This window comes from Papilio xuthus, unplaced genomic scaffold, assembly GCF_000836235.2.
Source record: "Papilio xuthus unplaced genomic scaffold, Pxut_1.1 DF824655.1, whole genome shotgun sequence".
In the NCBI taxonomy this organism is placed as follows: Eukaryota; Metazoa; Arthropoda; class Insecta; order Lepidoptera; family Papilionidae; genus Papilio; species Papilio xuthus.
Window position 1 is genome coordinate 4,458,796 of NW_013533994.1, and position 16,727 is coordinate 4,475,522.

Below are 16,727 nucleotides of genomic sequence, written 5' to 3' on the forward strand. Positions count from 1 at the left end.
GAATTGGGTCGTTTCAAAAAAGTGATGACAAAATCTATTACTATTACTACTTTTAAAATTTTACTTGATACGGTGAACCCTTGGCTGGAGGTTTGTATAATTTGTGAATCCATCACTTTGTTAAGTAATAGTGCACCCTCACCCGGCTCTAATTTCATTTAAGAACTACTCGTTTGAACCAAAAATATTTTTTGTTTAAATGCTTTTTAACTGCAGAACCAAAAGACCTGACAAATTTTAAAATTTTGATTTTTGGATAAAAAAAAAGTGTTCTTCCTGTGTGTAGTATTCGGGGAAAATCAAGGATAACATCTGACAACACTAATTCGCGTTTGAGCACGGCGCAATATCTTTGTTCGGATTGGATTGGACACCATTCCATTTCATTCGTCTTCGTTCGTGTTCGTAACTTGGCTTGTTCGGGAATAAAAATGCGTCCTTGACTTTATAGTAGATAAATAGATATCAAAATAAAGATTACGGTTAGATATATTATTGTGATAGAATTTATTTGATTATTTGTGAAGCAGTGCTCAATCCCTGCTTATTAATCAAAAACACAAAATGGATAATCTAAAGCAGTTCAACACAATGGGCTCCGAGGATAACTGGAGAACTTCTAACTTTCGGCAAAACGTCGTATCTAAAATGTAAGTAAAGTATTTCTTCATTATATATTACCAAAATAATTAAAGCTCCAAATTATTTACATGATTTTGGTTGATAACATACCCTATTGCAATAAAAAAGTAAAATATACTTGTTTTATTTCGAATTTTGAGGAAGAATTCTTTAATTAATCTTAGATTTTTTGTCAAGTAGAGAAGAAGAGTACAGAGATGTATGCGTTATAGGTCATTTAAATTACTTATTATTTAATGTTAGACATTTTAGGAAGAACCCTTTTGATATATGATAAACTTTATCCTCATTATATTAAAAAAAAATAGATGAAGTAGTGTTTTTATGCTAGAATTATAAAATATATGATTAAGTATACACATGTTAGTTAGTTAGTCTCTGAGCTGATTAACAGCTATCTAAACGAGAATTTTATATTTGTTGCACCATGTTTGTCAAATTACATACTGTATTTGAATAACAAGTACAATGCCTTACAAACTTTATAGTTGCCCAACCCATAAAATCTTAGTGATGGGTAACATAAAAAGATGTGAGGGCAAAGGCATTTGGGATTTATCTACTTCCATCTACAGTGTGAACACATATTTCCTGACATGTTTTAATATCACAAGGACAATGTAATGTTTGCAGAGAGGATGTGATCCAGCGTTCAGGGATGCAGGTGGCCCGCAACAGTAGCGAGATGGAGAACCATGTGTATATGAAGGCAAAGACCCGTGAGGAATACATGAATATGGTCGCCAAGCTCATCCTGCATGTCAGGGAAATGTGTAAGTTGAAATTATGAGTAATAATATTGGGCAAGATGTTACATTCCGAGTAGCAGTTGAGAATGTACTTTGAAAGTAATGATTGGGGACTAATTTTTCTATTCTATCAAACTAAGATAAGACTTTACTAAACTTTTTAAAGTTTTGTGACATTAAGCAATGCTATTTGTTATCTGTATTATAAAATATTCATAAATACACATTTTAATTGCTAATATTCCAGCACAACCAAAACAAAACCAAGCTGGAGGAGCTATGCAAGGCTCCAACCAGAATCAACCAGGTCCCAACCCACAGGTCCAGAGTCAACAGGGCCAAGCACCACAGGGACCGAATAGCCAACCCGGGCTAGCCCCAGACCCAATAAACGCCCTACAGAACCTTGCCTCCCAGGGAACCAGAAACCAGATGATGAACATGGGACAGGGACAAATGCAACAACAAGGTGTAATGGGTCCTAATCCAGGGATGGCCGGACTGCAAGCCCAGATTGGACAACAAGGTCCAATTGTATCACAAGGTGGTCCACAGTCTCAAGCGGCAACTAATCTGCTTCAAACATTGACTCAAAGACCACAATTGAACATGCAGCAGATGCAGAACAAGTTGAACATGGGTATGGTACCAAACCAGAATCAGATGGGCAACAACATGGTGTCAATGGGTGGTATGGGCAATCCAATGGGCAGTCAGTTGCAGAACCAGCTGGCGGGGCCCGGTATGCAGGGCCAGATGATGCCCAACATGTCCATGTCCAACAACATGCAGGTGCCCATGTCAGGCGCCAGCACCATGGTGGGTCAGATGCAGTGCAACCAAGTTGTTGGAGGCATGGGCGGACAGATGGCGCCAAATGCGATGCAAGGACAGATGTCGAGACAAATGGGTATGTTTTATACCATTTTTATTGACATTAAAGGGTGCATCAGTGTTTGATAAAAATAAGTTTAGAACATTTTTAATTGTCCTCTCATATTAGGGTTTTCATATATGTATTTTGTTTGTTTCCTCTTTTCCAGTGGGCGGTATGACCAACAACCAAATGGTGAACATGAACATGCTGCACATGCAGGGGCGTGTGGGCGCCAAAGGGGAGGTGGTGGGCGGCATGATGGGCGCCGCATACGCTCCGGCCAATGCGCCGCCACACAACCAGTTCCTGCGCCAGAGCCCCTCGCCTTCCGCCTCCTCGCCCAACATGGGCGGACCTAGTCCAGTCCCAATGGGTATGTGACCAATTCATTATATTGAAGATAGCCTTACGCTATCGAAAAATACTGTCTCTGGCTTTTTCAAAGAGTGATGCAATTATATTATTGTGAAAGCATTGTAAATCCACAGTTAATAAGGTATTATTTTGTGTTATTCAGGTACTAGCGTGCTGGGCGGGGCTCTGGCGTCGCCGATGTCCTCACTGGGTGCGATGGGCGCGTGCAACGGTGTCGGAAGCCCGTCGCCCTCTGCGCCCGCGCATCTGCCGCACCATCCCACACAACAGCAGCGGTTAGTTTGTTATACATATCTTGGATTTTAAGACCAAAATTTCCGTTTAAAAGCCTATCAAAGATAATAACAAGAATATGTTTATACAGAAATTTTGGTCTCGGAAACCTACATTAATATTCACGTCAAAATCTCTTAAAATAATACAGTATGACAGTATAATTTTTTTATAATGCACTGACCTCTGAATATTTGAATACCTATGTATTAACAACTATAGCTGTCAGTGAAATTATACCACGATTTAAATAAGCGCCATCTATAGAAAATATACTTAAACTAACCTTTAAATCTTACAGCTACTTACCAATAGATGGCGCAAGTTATTTTATTATTTTTATAAAAGGCGATATAGAGATTCTTCATGATTTGGTTAGGTCTGGCGTATGTGTATGTCTCGTTACTCTGGTTTCCCTTCAAAACGTACAAATCTTTCGCCTTTTACTAAAGATTTCCGTGGAGGGGAACACTCAAATGAGTCTTTAATATTTTTGCATAACTCTGCTTCGGCGGAGTTCAAAATTCTGAAACAAATATTCCTACTGGGAAGAATTGCATGATGTGGTGGTTGAACATAATAAATTTAACCGTAATTGTACATAATATTTCATAAGATTATAGGACATTGTTCTTATTTAGTATTTACTAATACATTTCGTTTCTGTTATCTTATTTCTTATCTTACTAATATCATAAAATCGAATGTTTAGATGGATGTATGTTTGATGGTATCTCCAGCACGGCTGAACGGAATTCGGCAAACATATAGAACATAGTCTGAAAAACACATAGGCTATTAATTACGTTTTTTAGTTTCCCACGGGCGGCCACTAGTTATAATATATGTCGTTAGAAGATAGAAAGGTGTAAGAAAAATCGTAATGTAGCGCGCTTCGCTGCGGTTACGTAAACGTGGGATAGTCATATAGCTAAGCGTGGGCATTGGACAGTGTTGTAATGTAAGATGTTGCAGCGGCGTGGGCGTGGGCGTGGGCATGGGCATGGCGGCGTCGCCTTCACCGTCGTCGTCACTGAACACACCGGCGGGCGTGGGCGGCGGCGGCGTGGCGTCTCCGGGCGGGGAGGAGGCGGTGTACCGGGAGAAGGTGCGCCAGCTCTCCAAGTACATCGAGCCGCTGCGTCGCATGGTGCAGCGCATGGTCAACGAGGGCGAGAGTCAGTACTCTTGTTTACTATTCTACCTATATTATGACACATTAATACGACAACATTTTTCAAATTAAATATTATATAATATAGCAAAACTGCCTGCACCCAGGCTTTGACCTAATTAGGTCTAGCCAGATTAGACTCTCTAGGCTAACACGACGTAGTGCTAAGTAAAAATAAATATATTTCAGATGTGGAGAAACTGACAAAAATGAAGAACCTACTGGACATCCTGTCAAACCCAAACAAGCGGATGCCGTTGGAGACGTTGATAAAGTGTGAAGTTGTGCTGGAGAAGTTGGACTTCAAGCGCAGTGAGACTGTGTGCGTCATCCTGCCGCCCGCCGGCACTGGCAAGGTGACAATGCATTGTTTCTTACGACACAAACTCCGTTCTATAAAAAAATTAGTCATGTAGTGAGTCATCTTTTTCATACAGATCCATTTAAAGGCTGTGTCCTATTGGTAATTGTTTCTGCAACGTCGTCCCAAACGTTTTAATTTAGCCGAACTTAAATTGTATTATAGTCGAATTTCAAGCAATGGGTCACTTCGAAGATACATATCTTAAATTCTTTAAAAGCTAAGTTTATGTCAACCCTTTTGTATGTAAGAAATTGTAATGAAAAGGAGTAAATAAGAGGTTTCAGCTGGTCCATCATCTTCTTATATTTTTTCATCTAATAATAATAATGTATAAATGTTCCAGCACGAGCAAATCTTCAACCCTCTGCTGGAGGTGATCAACAACTGTCTCCTGTCCCCGGTCTCCAACCACACGCTGAAGCGCACCTTCGGACACACTCTGGACGCACTCAATGGACCTGAGATAAAGTACGATTTTAATGTCTATTCTTTTTTAATTCTAAAATCGTAAAAATCAATATTGAAAAAAGAATACGATTTAAACATATTAAGTAGCTGCCAATCTTCATGTCAGCTTTATATTTTTTGTTTAATGTGATTTTTATTGTTTATTATTTTTTAGGAATCTACCTCCACCACATAAAATGCCTAAAGTAGAGGAGCCGACGATGGAAATACCAGACGTTCTACAAGGAGAAATAGCGAGACTAGATTCCAGATTTAAGGTACGTTATTTGATGTTGTAATAACTAAAACAATTTTTAAAATGTCAAGATTATCGTCAAAATAAATTTACTTTTACCATAGATGAGTAAATGAACGTCTGGAAGAATAAAATAACGCAAATATAATTTTATCTAATATATTGTTCTATATTTGCCAAAATCAGGGACTATTTTCTTTACTAAAAAAAAAAATATGAGGAATTTAATATAATTTTTATTGATCGCAGGTGTCTCTGGAGACGATGCAGCTGTCAGGCGGCAGCGGCGCGATCGCGCTCGTCGCCCAGCTGGACGACGTGCGTCTGCCGTGCGTGCCCGCAGTGCACGTGGCCGTGCCCCGCGACTACCCCGCGCACGCGCCCTCGCGCCTACGTCCGCGCGCGCCCAGACCCGACGCCCACCGCGCCTTCCTCGCCCAGGTCGACCGCAACATGGACGCACGCTGCGCGAGGTACGTACACATGCGCGTAAACACACGCACATATATTTGAAGGCACGTGTCGCAATTAATTTCGTTTTCAGATTACCGAAGAGCTGTTCGGTGGGGCAGCTGCTGGATGCTTGGGAAATGAGTGTGCGGCAAGCCTGCGCGCCCAGCCCCGTCGCCTACACGCCAGTGCCCGCGCTCGGTCTGTGAGCTTTCTGCGCCCAACCATGTCGCCTACACGACCATGCCTACCCTCGGATTGTGAGCATTCTACGCCCAGTCCCGTCGCCTACGCGCTATGCCTGAGCATTTTCTACTCTAAGAGCCCCGCAATAAGGTTCACTGTCGGTTACGCTCTACATGAACGTATCTACGACACATCTCGTACTAAAATAGACCATGTCTCTAAGCAGAAAGGTTGATATTAGATTGTTACGAAATCTGAAATACTGCAATACATAATGATGTAAATATTTTTAATTTTAAGATTTATATTTCACTGCTGAACTGTCCCTTAGTGATCAATTAACGACTGAGTGAAACAGACTTGAGTATGTTTTAATTAATTAAAGATTTTGTTTATTGTCAACATAAAGCAACAAATTATTAATTGATAAAATAATTTAAATAGAAATAGGACAAGAATGGTGTTAAGTTGATCCGGTAACGGGAGATAAAAACAGAAATGTTTTACCACGACTTCAGCATTTGCTGAACGTGCTCTTATTTGTTGATTTCAACATTTGTTACTGGTTCTAGGAAACTTAAAATCAATGGCTGAATGAATGTCAAAGTTACACTAAAAGGCCTTTAAAAAATCCTAATGTTTTATTTTTTACATTGCTTTTGCTATGACTTTTAGTCAAGTATATAAGAGGCAATTTTTACCTCTGATTTATTTGTACCATTTGATTTATTTGTTTCTCTCGTGACAGTATTGCCAAGTGAACCTAGATTATTTCCTCATCGTGGAAGCTGGACATTTAGGTTGTGTTTGTAATCCAGTCATTTGGCCAATCGTAATTACAAAATGTTTGACTTTTTCAAAACGTTACATTGTCATTCTTTTACATTTTCACAAATTGTGAATAAGAAATTATAAGGACGATTGTATTGCGGGCAAATAGTAAAAATAACTATATACAGTAATGGATTTTATTTCTAGTGTAATCTCCTTTGTGTTGTTCTGGATTGTTTTTGTAACTGCACGAAAAAAATTACCAACATTTTTCAATATTTTTTTTATGGATAAAACATTTATTTACAGCCGTGATATAAATCTGTGATAAGTTTGAAATATTACATCATTATTACAAATGATTAAGTTTCCCCGCTTTTTGTTTAATTATATTTTAGTTGCAACAATTATAGGATTATTTTAATGCATCTACTTTATATATTAAGTGTCGATGGAAAGTTATTAGTTGTGCAATGAATGAAATGAACTATAGTATAGTTTGATGAATAAAAATAAAATATTTGATGATATCTTGTTTGTGTCAATGACAGAAAAGTAAAAAAAAAATGAACGAAAAAGGTTGAACTATAAAGCTCGGTGCACGCTGGCCGCACCGAGCCGGTGTTGCCGCAATGATTATGAAAAAGTTTTATAAATTGAAAAACATAATTAATAAGGTTTTACTTATGTTGTAGCAAAATGTAATTCTTAAATAAGACTACTAGTGTTGTATTGTAATAGTTTTTCTCCATACATATGTTCATTAGTGACGTCACAAATTTCATTATTGAGTTCCCATTTAATGTATGAACGATTTTCTTCCGAACAATCAGCAATTTCCATCTTTTGTAATATACGTATCTGCGATTGTAAATATTGATTAAGGCAGATATTCAAATGTTGTGTGAATACAAAATAAATATTTATTTTATTATATTACATTTTAAATTGTATGATAGGGATCAACTTTTTAAAATATTTGTATGAAGTTGGTTTTTATATGTATTTAATAAATTCATCTCTACATTAATGAGGAAATAAATGTTGTAAATTAAATAAATTTTAGTTGAATAATTGTTTTTTTTAATAACACCATACAGAAAATGAAAATAGTTCCGAGTCTGAGCACAATTTCAAAAGTTTGACAAGCAATAATTGTTATCGGTGAATTTCATAATATTTTTTTTTAAATAAAACACTGGAGTTCATATTAATTTTTATTTCAACAATAATCGGTGGGCGACATTAATTTGAACTTATATTTAAGCAGTGATTATAACTTTTTAAAGGAATTTACAATAAATATTATTTATATTTAAACAAAATAACAACACAAATCTTTCCTCGCATTTTAGAAGTAACCAATACCATCTCCTTTGTTACAAAAATATTTGATATTCCTTCCTCTATTTTTATGAATATTATTTTTTATATTATTACATTGAGTCTAGGAAGAGATGTATGCATGTGAATGGAGGAGAACTTCACAGAGAGAACTGGTAGAGGCGATGTTTGTGCGGGTGCTTGGCGCAGGGCCCGTGCGCGAGCGTGCTGCCGCAGCACGACCAGTGCCGCGCGCCCGGCCACCCCGCGTGCCCGTGTCCGCATCCTGACACATATCAATATTAACTGTGGAATTCCACTGCTGAAACACTTGAAAAAAGACATTGTTCCTTCTCTCTTGTTTCAAGCTTAAACCCCCCAGAGTTTAAGCCGATCGTCCAGCAGCTTGTGCCATATTTACCTTTGTATCCGCCGGGCATGGTGGCGCCGCAGCCGCAGCGCACGTCGCGCCGCCCACCGCTCGAGCAGAAGGTGCAGCAGTGGAACTGACCAGCGTGCGACTTGAACACTCGCGCGCAGCACGCGAACGGACTGCCCTGGATACAGACAATACACATTCTAACTTCAAGAAGGACAAGATTCTGGCACTATCAGCAGCTACTTTACAGTAGTATCTGGTGCTCACTTTGATGGGCGTGTCATTGAGTGTGACAGCGAGGAGGTACGCGCCGGGTGCGCGCGGTGCGAGGCGCAGTGCGTACGAGCCGTCGTGCCGGTCTGCTGCGCGCGCACATGTCGGCCGCTCGCTGGAGTCCCGCCGCCGCAGGTAGCCCACCACCTGCACCATATACTGCATTCACTAGGAGGTTCATCGCCATGAATACAGAAAATATAATTAAGCATGGTAATAATAAGACGAGTGGATCCCTGTGTGACATGTGTTGCGTGCTATAAGCTGACAAAAGGAATTCATCAGACCTGTTCCCCTCCGCACCAAATCCTCTCCCCGTTGCTGTCGCGCAGCTCCACGATGGCCTCGTGCTCGCAGTCCACGTGCAGGTCTTGTAGACCTGATGACGAATATAATTATGATGAAATTCTTCATTCTATTTGTACAAATAAATCCAAAGCAAAATATCTTTCAACTCTTAGGTATAATATTTAATAAGCGTATAAATTATGGTACATTTAGAAACGAGATAATTGTGAATAAGAACGCTCGCCTTCAGTATGCAGTATACTGGTGTCAGGGTCCGGCGCCTGCGTCAGCAGCCGGCCGCACAGCACGGAGTCGGGGCCGAGCCGCGCGGCGGGGTCCAGGCGCAGCACGAGACGCGGCGGCGCCTCGGCCGGCAGCTCCGTCAGCCGCTGCAGCCGGCGCAGTGCGGGACCGCTCAGCGACAGCACCTCCTCCGCCCGCCCTCCCGACAGCAGCTGCACCGACATTATTTTTCGACTTTACTCCCGTTGGTAACCTCTGATCCGAGCAATAAAGGCAGCCGCACACTGGAGCCGTTGAATAAATCAGCTATTATATAGAACCGAAACATCGGAGATAACCAAATCCCCTGAATTCAGAAAGAGACCATTTAAAACTAGTTTTGGTTCCATAAGTAACCAAATTTCGAAAGTTAGTTACCTCTTCAGTGAAGCGTACGGCATGTTGTGCGTGTTGCGCGCGCTGCTGCAGGTCTTGATGTGCGCGCTCGACGCGCTGTCGCTGGCGGGCACGTGCACGAGCAGCGGCCGCGGCCAGCGCGCGACCGTGCGCCTCCGCCGCGCGCCGGTACTGCTCCGCCCACGCGCGCACCTCCGCCTCCACGCGGCTCGCCTCGCTCTGACCGCACACGTAGACAACAATTATATTTATATCCACTAGGAACACAAAGCTCGTGTACAATGTAAGATGACAGACTGACATCTGTGTCTAGCGCGTGTGCGCTGAGGGCACGTGCCGCGCGCTCGACGTGCTCGGGCACGAGCTTGGCGCGCTCGCAGGCGTCGCGCAGTGCACGCGCGCGCTCCGCCGCCGCCCGCGCTGCGCTCGCCAGCGCGTGCCCCGCGTGCGACACCACGCTGCAGTCGCCGCAGATCACCTGCACCCACACAATATACCGTATTTATCAACAATAGTAAGACATTGTGTGGGTAACGAATCATTATTATTGGAAATGGCAAGAAAATCCATAAAGTTGTTATTACCGAAACTTTGGAAAAATCTACTTCAGCAAACGGACAAACTGGCTACGGTTGTTTACCTGCTGGCAGGTGGCGCAGTAAATGGTGAGCTCGGAGTTTGTGTGACGGGCGCAGTAGGTGGGCTGCGGCATGAGGGGCTCAAGGTAGTGCCCGGAGGTGGCCTTAGTGCGGCCGTGTGCCTTGCCGCACGCCGCGCACACGCTCACCAGACACTGGCTGCATCGACTCTCCGCCTGATGATAAACAAATGTGCTGTGATAAACAAATGATCTTGAAACCTACTATTCCTCCATGAAGAATATAAACTCTTTCCTCGCAGAAATACATAAAGACGGGATCTCATTACTTACTCTATGGCATGGTCAGCTGTAAGAGAACTCTTTTAGAGTTAAGTTCACCTGTACTTAAGCGCATTTCTATTGTAATGATTGTATTGTAACAATGTAGTGTAAGCTTGAACAAATAAAGAAATCGTTAGGTAGATAACTTTTAATAACGAAAAAACCGTCAACTTCAAGGACACATTTCAACATTTTTAAACCTTTCATAAGATTAACGGTAGACTTGACCTTGACTGAACTCGTCAAAGAACCAACCAGTACAGCGATAACAGCCAATTTTCTAATTTTTACACTACAGAACCAGAACTACCAAAGCGACGGTTTATTGTCATCAATCAAAGCAAAAGAAATAAATGCACCGAGATTACTTACAATTGCGAAGCAAAATCTTAACATTGTGATCGAAAACAAAAACATAGTGGTCCAGCGCCATCTGTTGATACGCAGCGGAAACGGCACCATCGGTAAACATAAAGACAAAAACAGTCTCGGTACTTATTTTAAAATTATTACCAAAATACGTGATGCGACAGGACGCAAAGCATAGTTTATACAAACACAAAGGGCCAACATAAAAGGTAAATGTGGCGTTGTATTACTAATTGAATTCTTCTGCATTAGATCGTAGCCGTGGAATCGACACGCACGAATTGCACACCACATGTGTAACACAACTCTCACGCATGTCATGTCGACATTCTAATAAACTGTTTTTAATTTCAAAGCACAGATAAATGACAGCAATACTAATTAGTACTTCGTAATTAAAAGTCTGTTTGAGTTTTTACGATAAAAACAAAAGAATCACAATCGCATAAGATTGATGATTTACTTTATGTTGCCATTTTTCTTTCGTAATTTTTTTAAAATGTCAGTGACAAAATATGTCAAAATTTGTACGAAATTGTTGGTGTGCTTTACGGCCGGTAGGGGCGCTGTACAAAATTGAATACAAATTTTGTTATTTGTGCTATGTGTCTTACTACAACGCACCTTATTGTCAGCATCGCACATGTCACACAGCACCGTGACGTCATCCTCTCTGTCGGCGAGACTCATCTTGCGCAGTAGCACGTAGTTGAGCGGCAGGTCCGACACGCCGGCAGGAGGCAGCTGTGTCTCGTGCCCGCATGTCGGACACACCAACAACTGCACACTTCTACCTGACACCTGAACCGAAAATTAATAATATTACGTGTATTGTAGTTAAAATTCAGTCGTATATGAAATATCACACTATCATTTATCATTTCAATCTATCACAAAAAAGTAACGTTACATATCAAACATGCGGCCATTTCATTATTTAATTTTATTTATTAATATTCATCAATCAATTATATTGTAACGTACATTGTAATGTGAGAAAAAGTATTTTTTTTTTCATTCATTAAAATTTTAAGTCTACTTATATTTAATGGTCACTTTTATCTTCTTTTACCTTTTTAATGAATATGCCGTATTTCTGCGGCTTGTCGTCAAGACTTCCCTCCGAGTTGGAGTTGCGAGCGTCGCTCTCGTAGCCCGAGCCCGCCGAGCCTGCGGAACCAGCGCCCGAACCTGACCCGCACTCCTCGGGTTCCAACTGTATGGAACCTATGACAATTAACATAAAAATAACGAACAACTATTGGTATGACAGCAAAAGGGAAAGGTTCAAGGAAAGCTAAGTCAGGGACGAAAATATCCTGGCTTACGAACTTATGCAAAATACGAGCGCTCGTTCACTTTTCAAAGCCGCGATATAAAAGGTCCAATTTGATCCAATGATTAACGACCTTCAAAGATTGTACTTTAAGAAGTGTTTGGAATGAAAAAGGTGTTTATCAACATACTGATACGCGTACAGGATTATTCCAATTGCTATTCGTATCTTCGTGCTTTTAAAAATCTAGGAACATAGTGAATGATGGTGAGGACACAATGATTCATGTTGCCGAGGTCGTTGTGTTTACAAATCAGATGTAATGAGTAAGCGACACTCGAGGCTTCCACCGTCGGAAATAACTGAATCTCTCTGCCAATTGCTATTGCGGCATCGCTAAAAAATTACATAAATAGACACTCTTTAAGTCATTGACAAGGATAGCACAGTTTAGGAACTGATTAAATAACGAATGACTCATCTGTGGGTTTCTGAGACCAAAAGCCCCGTTTAAAACATGATGTTACCTCTGTTTTGTTAAAGATACTCTGGGTTTGACGATATTTTAATACAGAGATTTTAGACTCAGAAACCTACGCTTTCAAGAGTAATTTCTTTTCTCTACCAACTATCAATAAATTTGTCAATCGGCAAAATGTTGGTTTGTTTAAATACAATTGGATCAAATGTCTTTTTTAAGTTTTTTTTGGGATAATTGTGATTAAATTGTTTTCTCCTTTTGTCGAAAAGCTTTATAAATGGGACATTGTACAAGTATATTATGTAACTAAACAATTTAATAAAGATATATTCTAGTTTCGAGTATCAGTTTAATAAACTACGAGAGATCTTGACGAGCGATTAAAATAGCCGTGTTATTAATAAATCTTTGGTTTTATAACCTGAACAGTTTCTGGTTTACATCTGTCGTGTTATTGTTTTAGTTCGAGACTCAACAGATACAGTTTCACTACACACATTGTTATTTTTTACTGTTTTATCGTGGGTTTTCGAGACGAAAATCTCTATATAAAACATCCCTGTCATTATCTATGATAAAACAAAGGTAACAGTATGTTTTACATGGAGATTTTGGTTTTAGAAAGCCACGGTTAAGCATGTAAATAATCTATGCCCCATTTCCGTAATCAAAAAGATTTATATTACGCAAAGTTATTTTATATTTAATTATAAATAAATGTATATATTTATTAACAACATTCAGAACGTAATTTTTTTTATAATTCCAGGTATCCCGACCTGGATTTGAGCAGAGTTTACTTGTACGTTTTGAAATGGGAACGTAAACGAATTTTGAGTAAACGTTTGAAATCTTTGAATGAACTCTTTCCTGTTTTTTTTAATCGCCATCGATGGACGTGCTGTTTATATGTATTAGAATGTTTATTATGGATCAAATTCTATTTAGTACATTCTAATAATATTTTTAAATATGTTGAAATCCTGATTTGTAATTATTTACATGATGCTTGTTTCTTTTTAAAGTTAAATATGGCAGATCAATAAGAGTCTTATTGTATTGGTACATTTAGTGTTGCCACTCGTCCGGATAAAGCCGGACATAGGTAGGCTTTTTGATTGCACGTCCGGCCAAAATAAACGGTGTCCGGGTTGTCCAGCTTTAGTTAGGCTTTTTACACATCGCAAACGAGAGTGTTTGAGCGCAGTAATAAAGATGTCTGGCCTTTCTACCCAAATGTCCGGGCAAACTGTCTAGTCCGTCCGGCTATTAGGTTTGTCGACCTGACAACCCTAGGTACATTAATAATTAAGTTCTAAGCATAAAAAACTATAATTTTACGTTTTGTACGATCCTCTGCAGTGAAATTCAACGTTAAATTTCTTTTGTTACTAGCAATCAGTTCATCCACGTTTAACGCGTAATACAGCGCGGTGCTAGGTCGTTGTATGTAGGGCTTCAGTCAGCCTCTGCTGTCTCCACATGTTACCTTGTTCGCGGTAAGCTAATTGGATCTTTCACTTAGTAGTTACCGTGAAACAATTCTGTTTGTAATGATTAGTTCATTAGAAAACTTATTTTAATTATCTTTTAGATATCATAAGATCTTGTTCTTTATATTATGGTCTTTTCACAAATATTAACAGAATAAACACACAATATTAAAATGAGAACTAATAATCGCGGGTTTCTAAGACCGAAATCTCCGTTTAAAACTCCAAAGTGATGACGATAAGTTTTATAGAGAGATTTCACAAACTCACGGTAATTGAAACATTGTTCTAAAACAAAATATAAAAAAACATGTAAGCCGTCAATAAATCAGTAGAGCTGAGTTAATTCAGCATGATATTGACGTACGCCGAAACATAGCTAATGTGTTTCTATATATAGATGTGCCACCGGGGATGCCGGCTATTGATACAGACTAACCCTCAGTTTCCATTGACGGAAGACATGTAGGAAAGCTTATTGTTATCTCTGTTTTATCAAAGTGAAATAAAAGAGATGGCAATATGTAAGGGATGATAATACAATAGTTTGAAATGTTCATAAATATTTGTGTAAAGTTGCAAAACATTTATAATAAAATATTCTATTTCTTTTGTATTATTTCACTATTTTCATAAAACACGTATGCTGCATTTTATAGAAGCCACAAAGTAACAGAAATCTTATCTTACTAATATTATAAATGCGAAAGTTTGGATTGTTTTTGATGAAGGTATCTCCAGAATGGCTTAACGTGTCTATGAAGAACCATAGGCTAATAATTTTTTTAATTCTTCGCATACGGAGTCGCTGGCGAGAGCTAGTAATAAATAAATGAGTAACAGGACTTTTAAGTCTTCTACAAATCATTTGAAATGCATTCATGTATTCATTTGTTACATATCTAACTAGTTTCGCTAATATTAATGGTCCACTTTACTAATTTACGACACTGCAACAAAACTATTTGACTTCCTTTAATATCGGAGTGACACCAACATCCTTTACAAACCTTACTCGTTTCCTTACAAACGCGAGTCTGTGTGCACTTCTTTATTTTCTTAAATGTTTTACGACGCATCTACCCATTAACGGTTCATAACACATTTTATATCTCAAACAGATGCTTTGGAAACAGACAAAGCAAAGCAGTTTGTTTTTTTTATTGACATCGATTGGCCCCAATTTTAAGTGAACTCTCAAATGAAATGCTCTATCTTTGTTTCATGTTTGTGACCATTGCGATTTTATTTATTTTTATTTAACGACATGATTACGTAATATGTTTTATTTACGAGTTTATCTGGTTCCGCCACTTTATTGCGTTTAACAAAGCCAATGTAATTTAGCGTTAATTTGAGGTTATCTGGATCGTTATAACAAAAGAATTAACCGCTAAGGAAATGTAACCCAAAAAAAGTCCAATGCGCAAAAATTAGGACTAATAGAAGCTTACTTGCGTGAAAAATTATTTTTTACAAAATTTTGCAATATTGATATATGAAATAGCTCGCAGAAGTTGTAAAAAACTCACCTAACTTTACTTACTTCAAATTGTTAGAAGATAGTAAGTTACACGTACCATCGTCAACTTCATTCCACACATCTTCCTCCTCTTCGCGCCGTAGACCCTGGAGACATCTGGTACAGAAGCTGTGAAGGCATCCCAGCAGCCTGGGTTCCACCAGCTCCCTTTTGCACAGACCACACTCCCAATCTTTAACCCTGCTCTTCCGACCTTCACTATACGAAGACCGCAGCCCGACGCACAAGCTTTGACTGGCCGGTCTTGAACACTTCTGGTGCAAAGGACTGTTACCAGCACTGATCGAAGACGGTTCCAATGATTTCCTTCGATCTTGCTTTTTACGCGTGAAGCTTCCAAAAATATACATAATTCTGTCTACTTCCATTTGTTTTACGATTCACGAAAAAAAATTACTGTCACGCCATTTAAGAAATAAACTTGAAAAAAAAGAAATTAATTGATTTTAAAAAATAATAAGCTATTTACAGACTATAAATATGAAAAAAATATTGTAATTTTTAGTATCTTTATAACCAAAGCTTGGCATTACGCGTTACTTTTGCTTCCCGCGTTCATTTAAAAATAAACGTCCTACCGAGATGGTGCGCTGAGGTCGACTATCTCGAGTTGGACTTGTACGTGGATCTTGGACGCACAAAACTATAATCACGCGCCACGCGTAGGGCGCATCCCTACAAATCATTGCTAATGAATTGTAACTGATTGATTTTTGTTCTTATTGCATTTTGTTTAGAATTATTTAAAGCGAATTACAAACGTTGTCGCTACATTTTGCAATTTACTCTTTATTTACGAACTTTGTGATACATTGAAACACAATTTTGTTAGAAGAAACGTTAGAACCTCTACAAAATGTTAGAATTTTTTTTTTCAAAGGTTTCGAAATCGTGACCCGATATTTTACTCTTTTTATAACACTAAAACTCAAATTTTCGCTAAACGATAAAAATATAAATTACGCTATTGTAATTGATTCCAAAGTAGGTCAATATTTAATACGACTTTTTGTTCTGTTGTAAACTGTTTCCTGTATAATCGAAAAATTCTATTTAACGACAATTGTAAGATATTTTTAGTATCTGTTGAAATAAGTTTGTGTCAGAGGTAATATCCTAAAATAAGGGTGAGTTGTGTGCGTATAATTAAGGGAGATCTATATTTGTGGTAACCCAT

The 16,727-nt window shown here is 39.0% G+C and overlaps 2 protein-coding genes across 2 annotated transcripts; one reads left to right on the plus strand and one right to left on the minus strand.

Moving 5' to 3' along the window:
• The first annotated feature begins 350 nt into the window (after window positions 1-350).
• MED15 (mediator complex subunit 15) lies at window positions 351-7,519 on the plus strand. The gene is made up of 11 exons (XM_013325937.1): window positions 351-650; window positions 1,276-1,415; window positions 1,639-2,301; window positions 2,435-2,641; window positions 2,786-2,918; window positions 3,892-4,094; window positions 4,280-4,446; window positions 4,798-4,922; window positions 5,077-5,179; window positions 5,407-5,630; window positions 5,702-7,519. Exons 1-11 carry the CDS (start codon window positions 565-567, stop codon window positions 5,814-5,816), a joined length of 2,166 nt encoding a protein of 721 aa, XP_013181391.1. The 5' UTR covers window positions 351-564; the 3' UTR covers window positions 5,817-7,519.
• A 501-nt stretch (window positions 7,520-8,020) lies between these two features.
• Window positions 8,021-15,996, minus strand: LOC106127546 (tripartite motif-containing protein 45). The gene is made up of 11 exons (XM_013325647.1): window positions 15,588-15,996; window positions 11,830-11,984; window positions 11,382-11,558; window positions 10,107-10,280; window positions 9,768-9,944; window positions 9,488-9,685; window positions 9,072-9,282; window positions 8,827-8,918; window positions 8,534-8,686; window positions 8,309-8,444; window positions 8,021-8,173 (listed from the first exon to the last, which is right to left on the minus strand). Exons 1-11 carry the CDS (start codon window positions 15,916-15,918, stop codon window positions 8,049-8,051), a joined length of 1,929 nt encoding a protein of 642 aa, XP_013181101.1. The 5' UTR covers window positions 15,919-15,996; the 3' UTR covers window positions 8,021-8,048.
• Between the last annotated feature and the right edge of the window lie 731 nt (window positions 15,997-16,727).

Excerpts from the sequence above, each read along its gene's own strand:
- LOC106127546 (XM_013325647.1), bottom strand. The coding sequence starts at position 15,918 with ATGGAAGTAGACAGAATTATGTATATTTTTGGAAGCTTCACGCGTAAA. Across the intron at positions 11,559-11,829 it reads ACGGCATATTCATTAAAAAG|GTGTCAGGTAGAAGTGTGCA; the intron begins GTAAAAGAAGAT and ends TTTTCGGTTCAG. Across the intron at positions 8,445-8,533 it reads TCAATGACACGCCCATCAAA|GGCAGTCCGTTCGCGTGCTG; the intron begins GTGAGCACCAGA and ends GTCTGTATCCAG.
- MED15 (XM_013325937.1), top strand. The coding sequence starts at position 565 with ATGGATAATCTAAAGCAGTTCAACACAATGGGCTCCGAGGATAACTGG. Across the intron at positions 4,447-4,797 it reads CGCCCGCCGGCACTGGCAAG|CACGAGCAAATCTTCAACCC; the intron begins GTGACAATGCAT and ends TAAATGTTCCAG. Across the intron at positions 5,180-5,406 it reads GACTAGATTCCAGATTTAAG|GTGTCTCTGGAGACGATGCA; the intron begins GTACGTTATTTG and ends TATTGATCGCAG.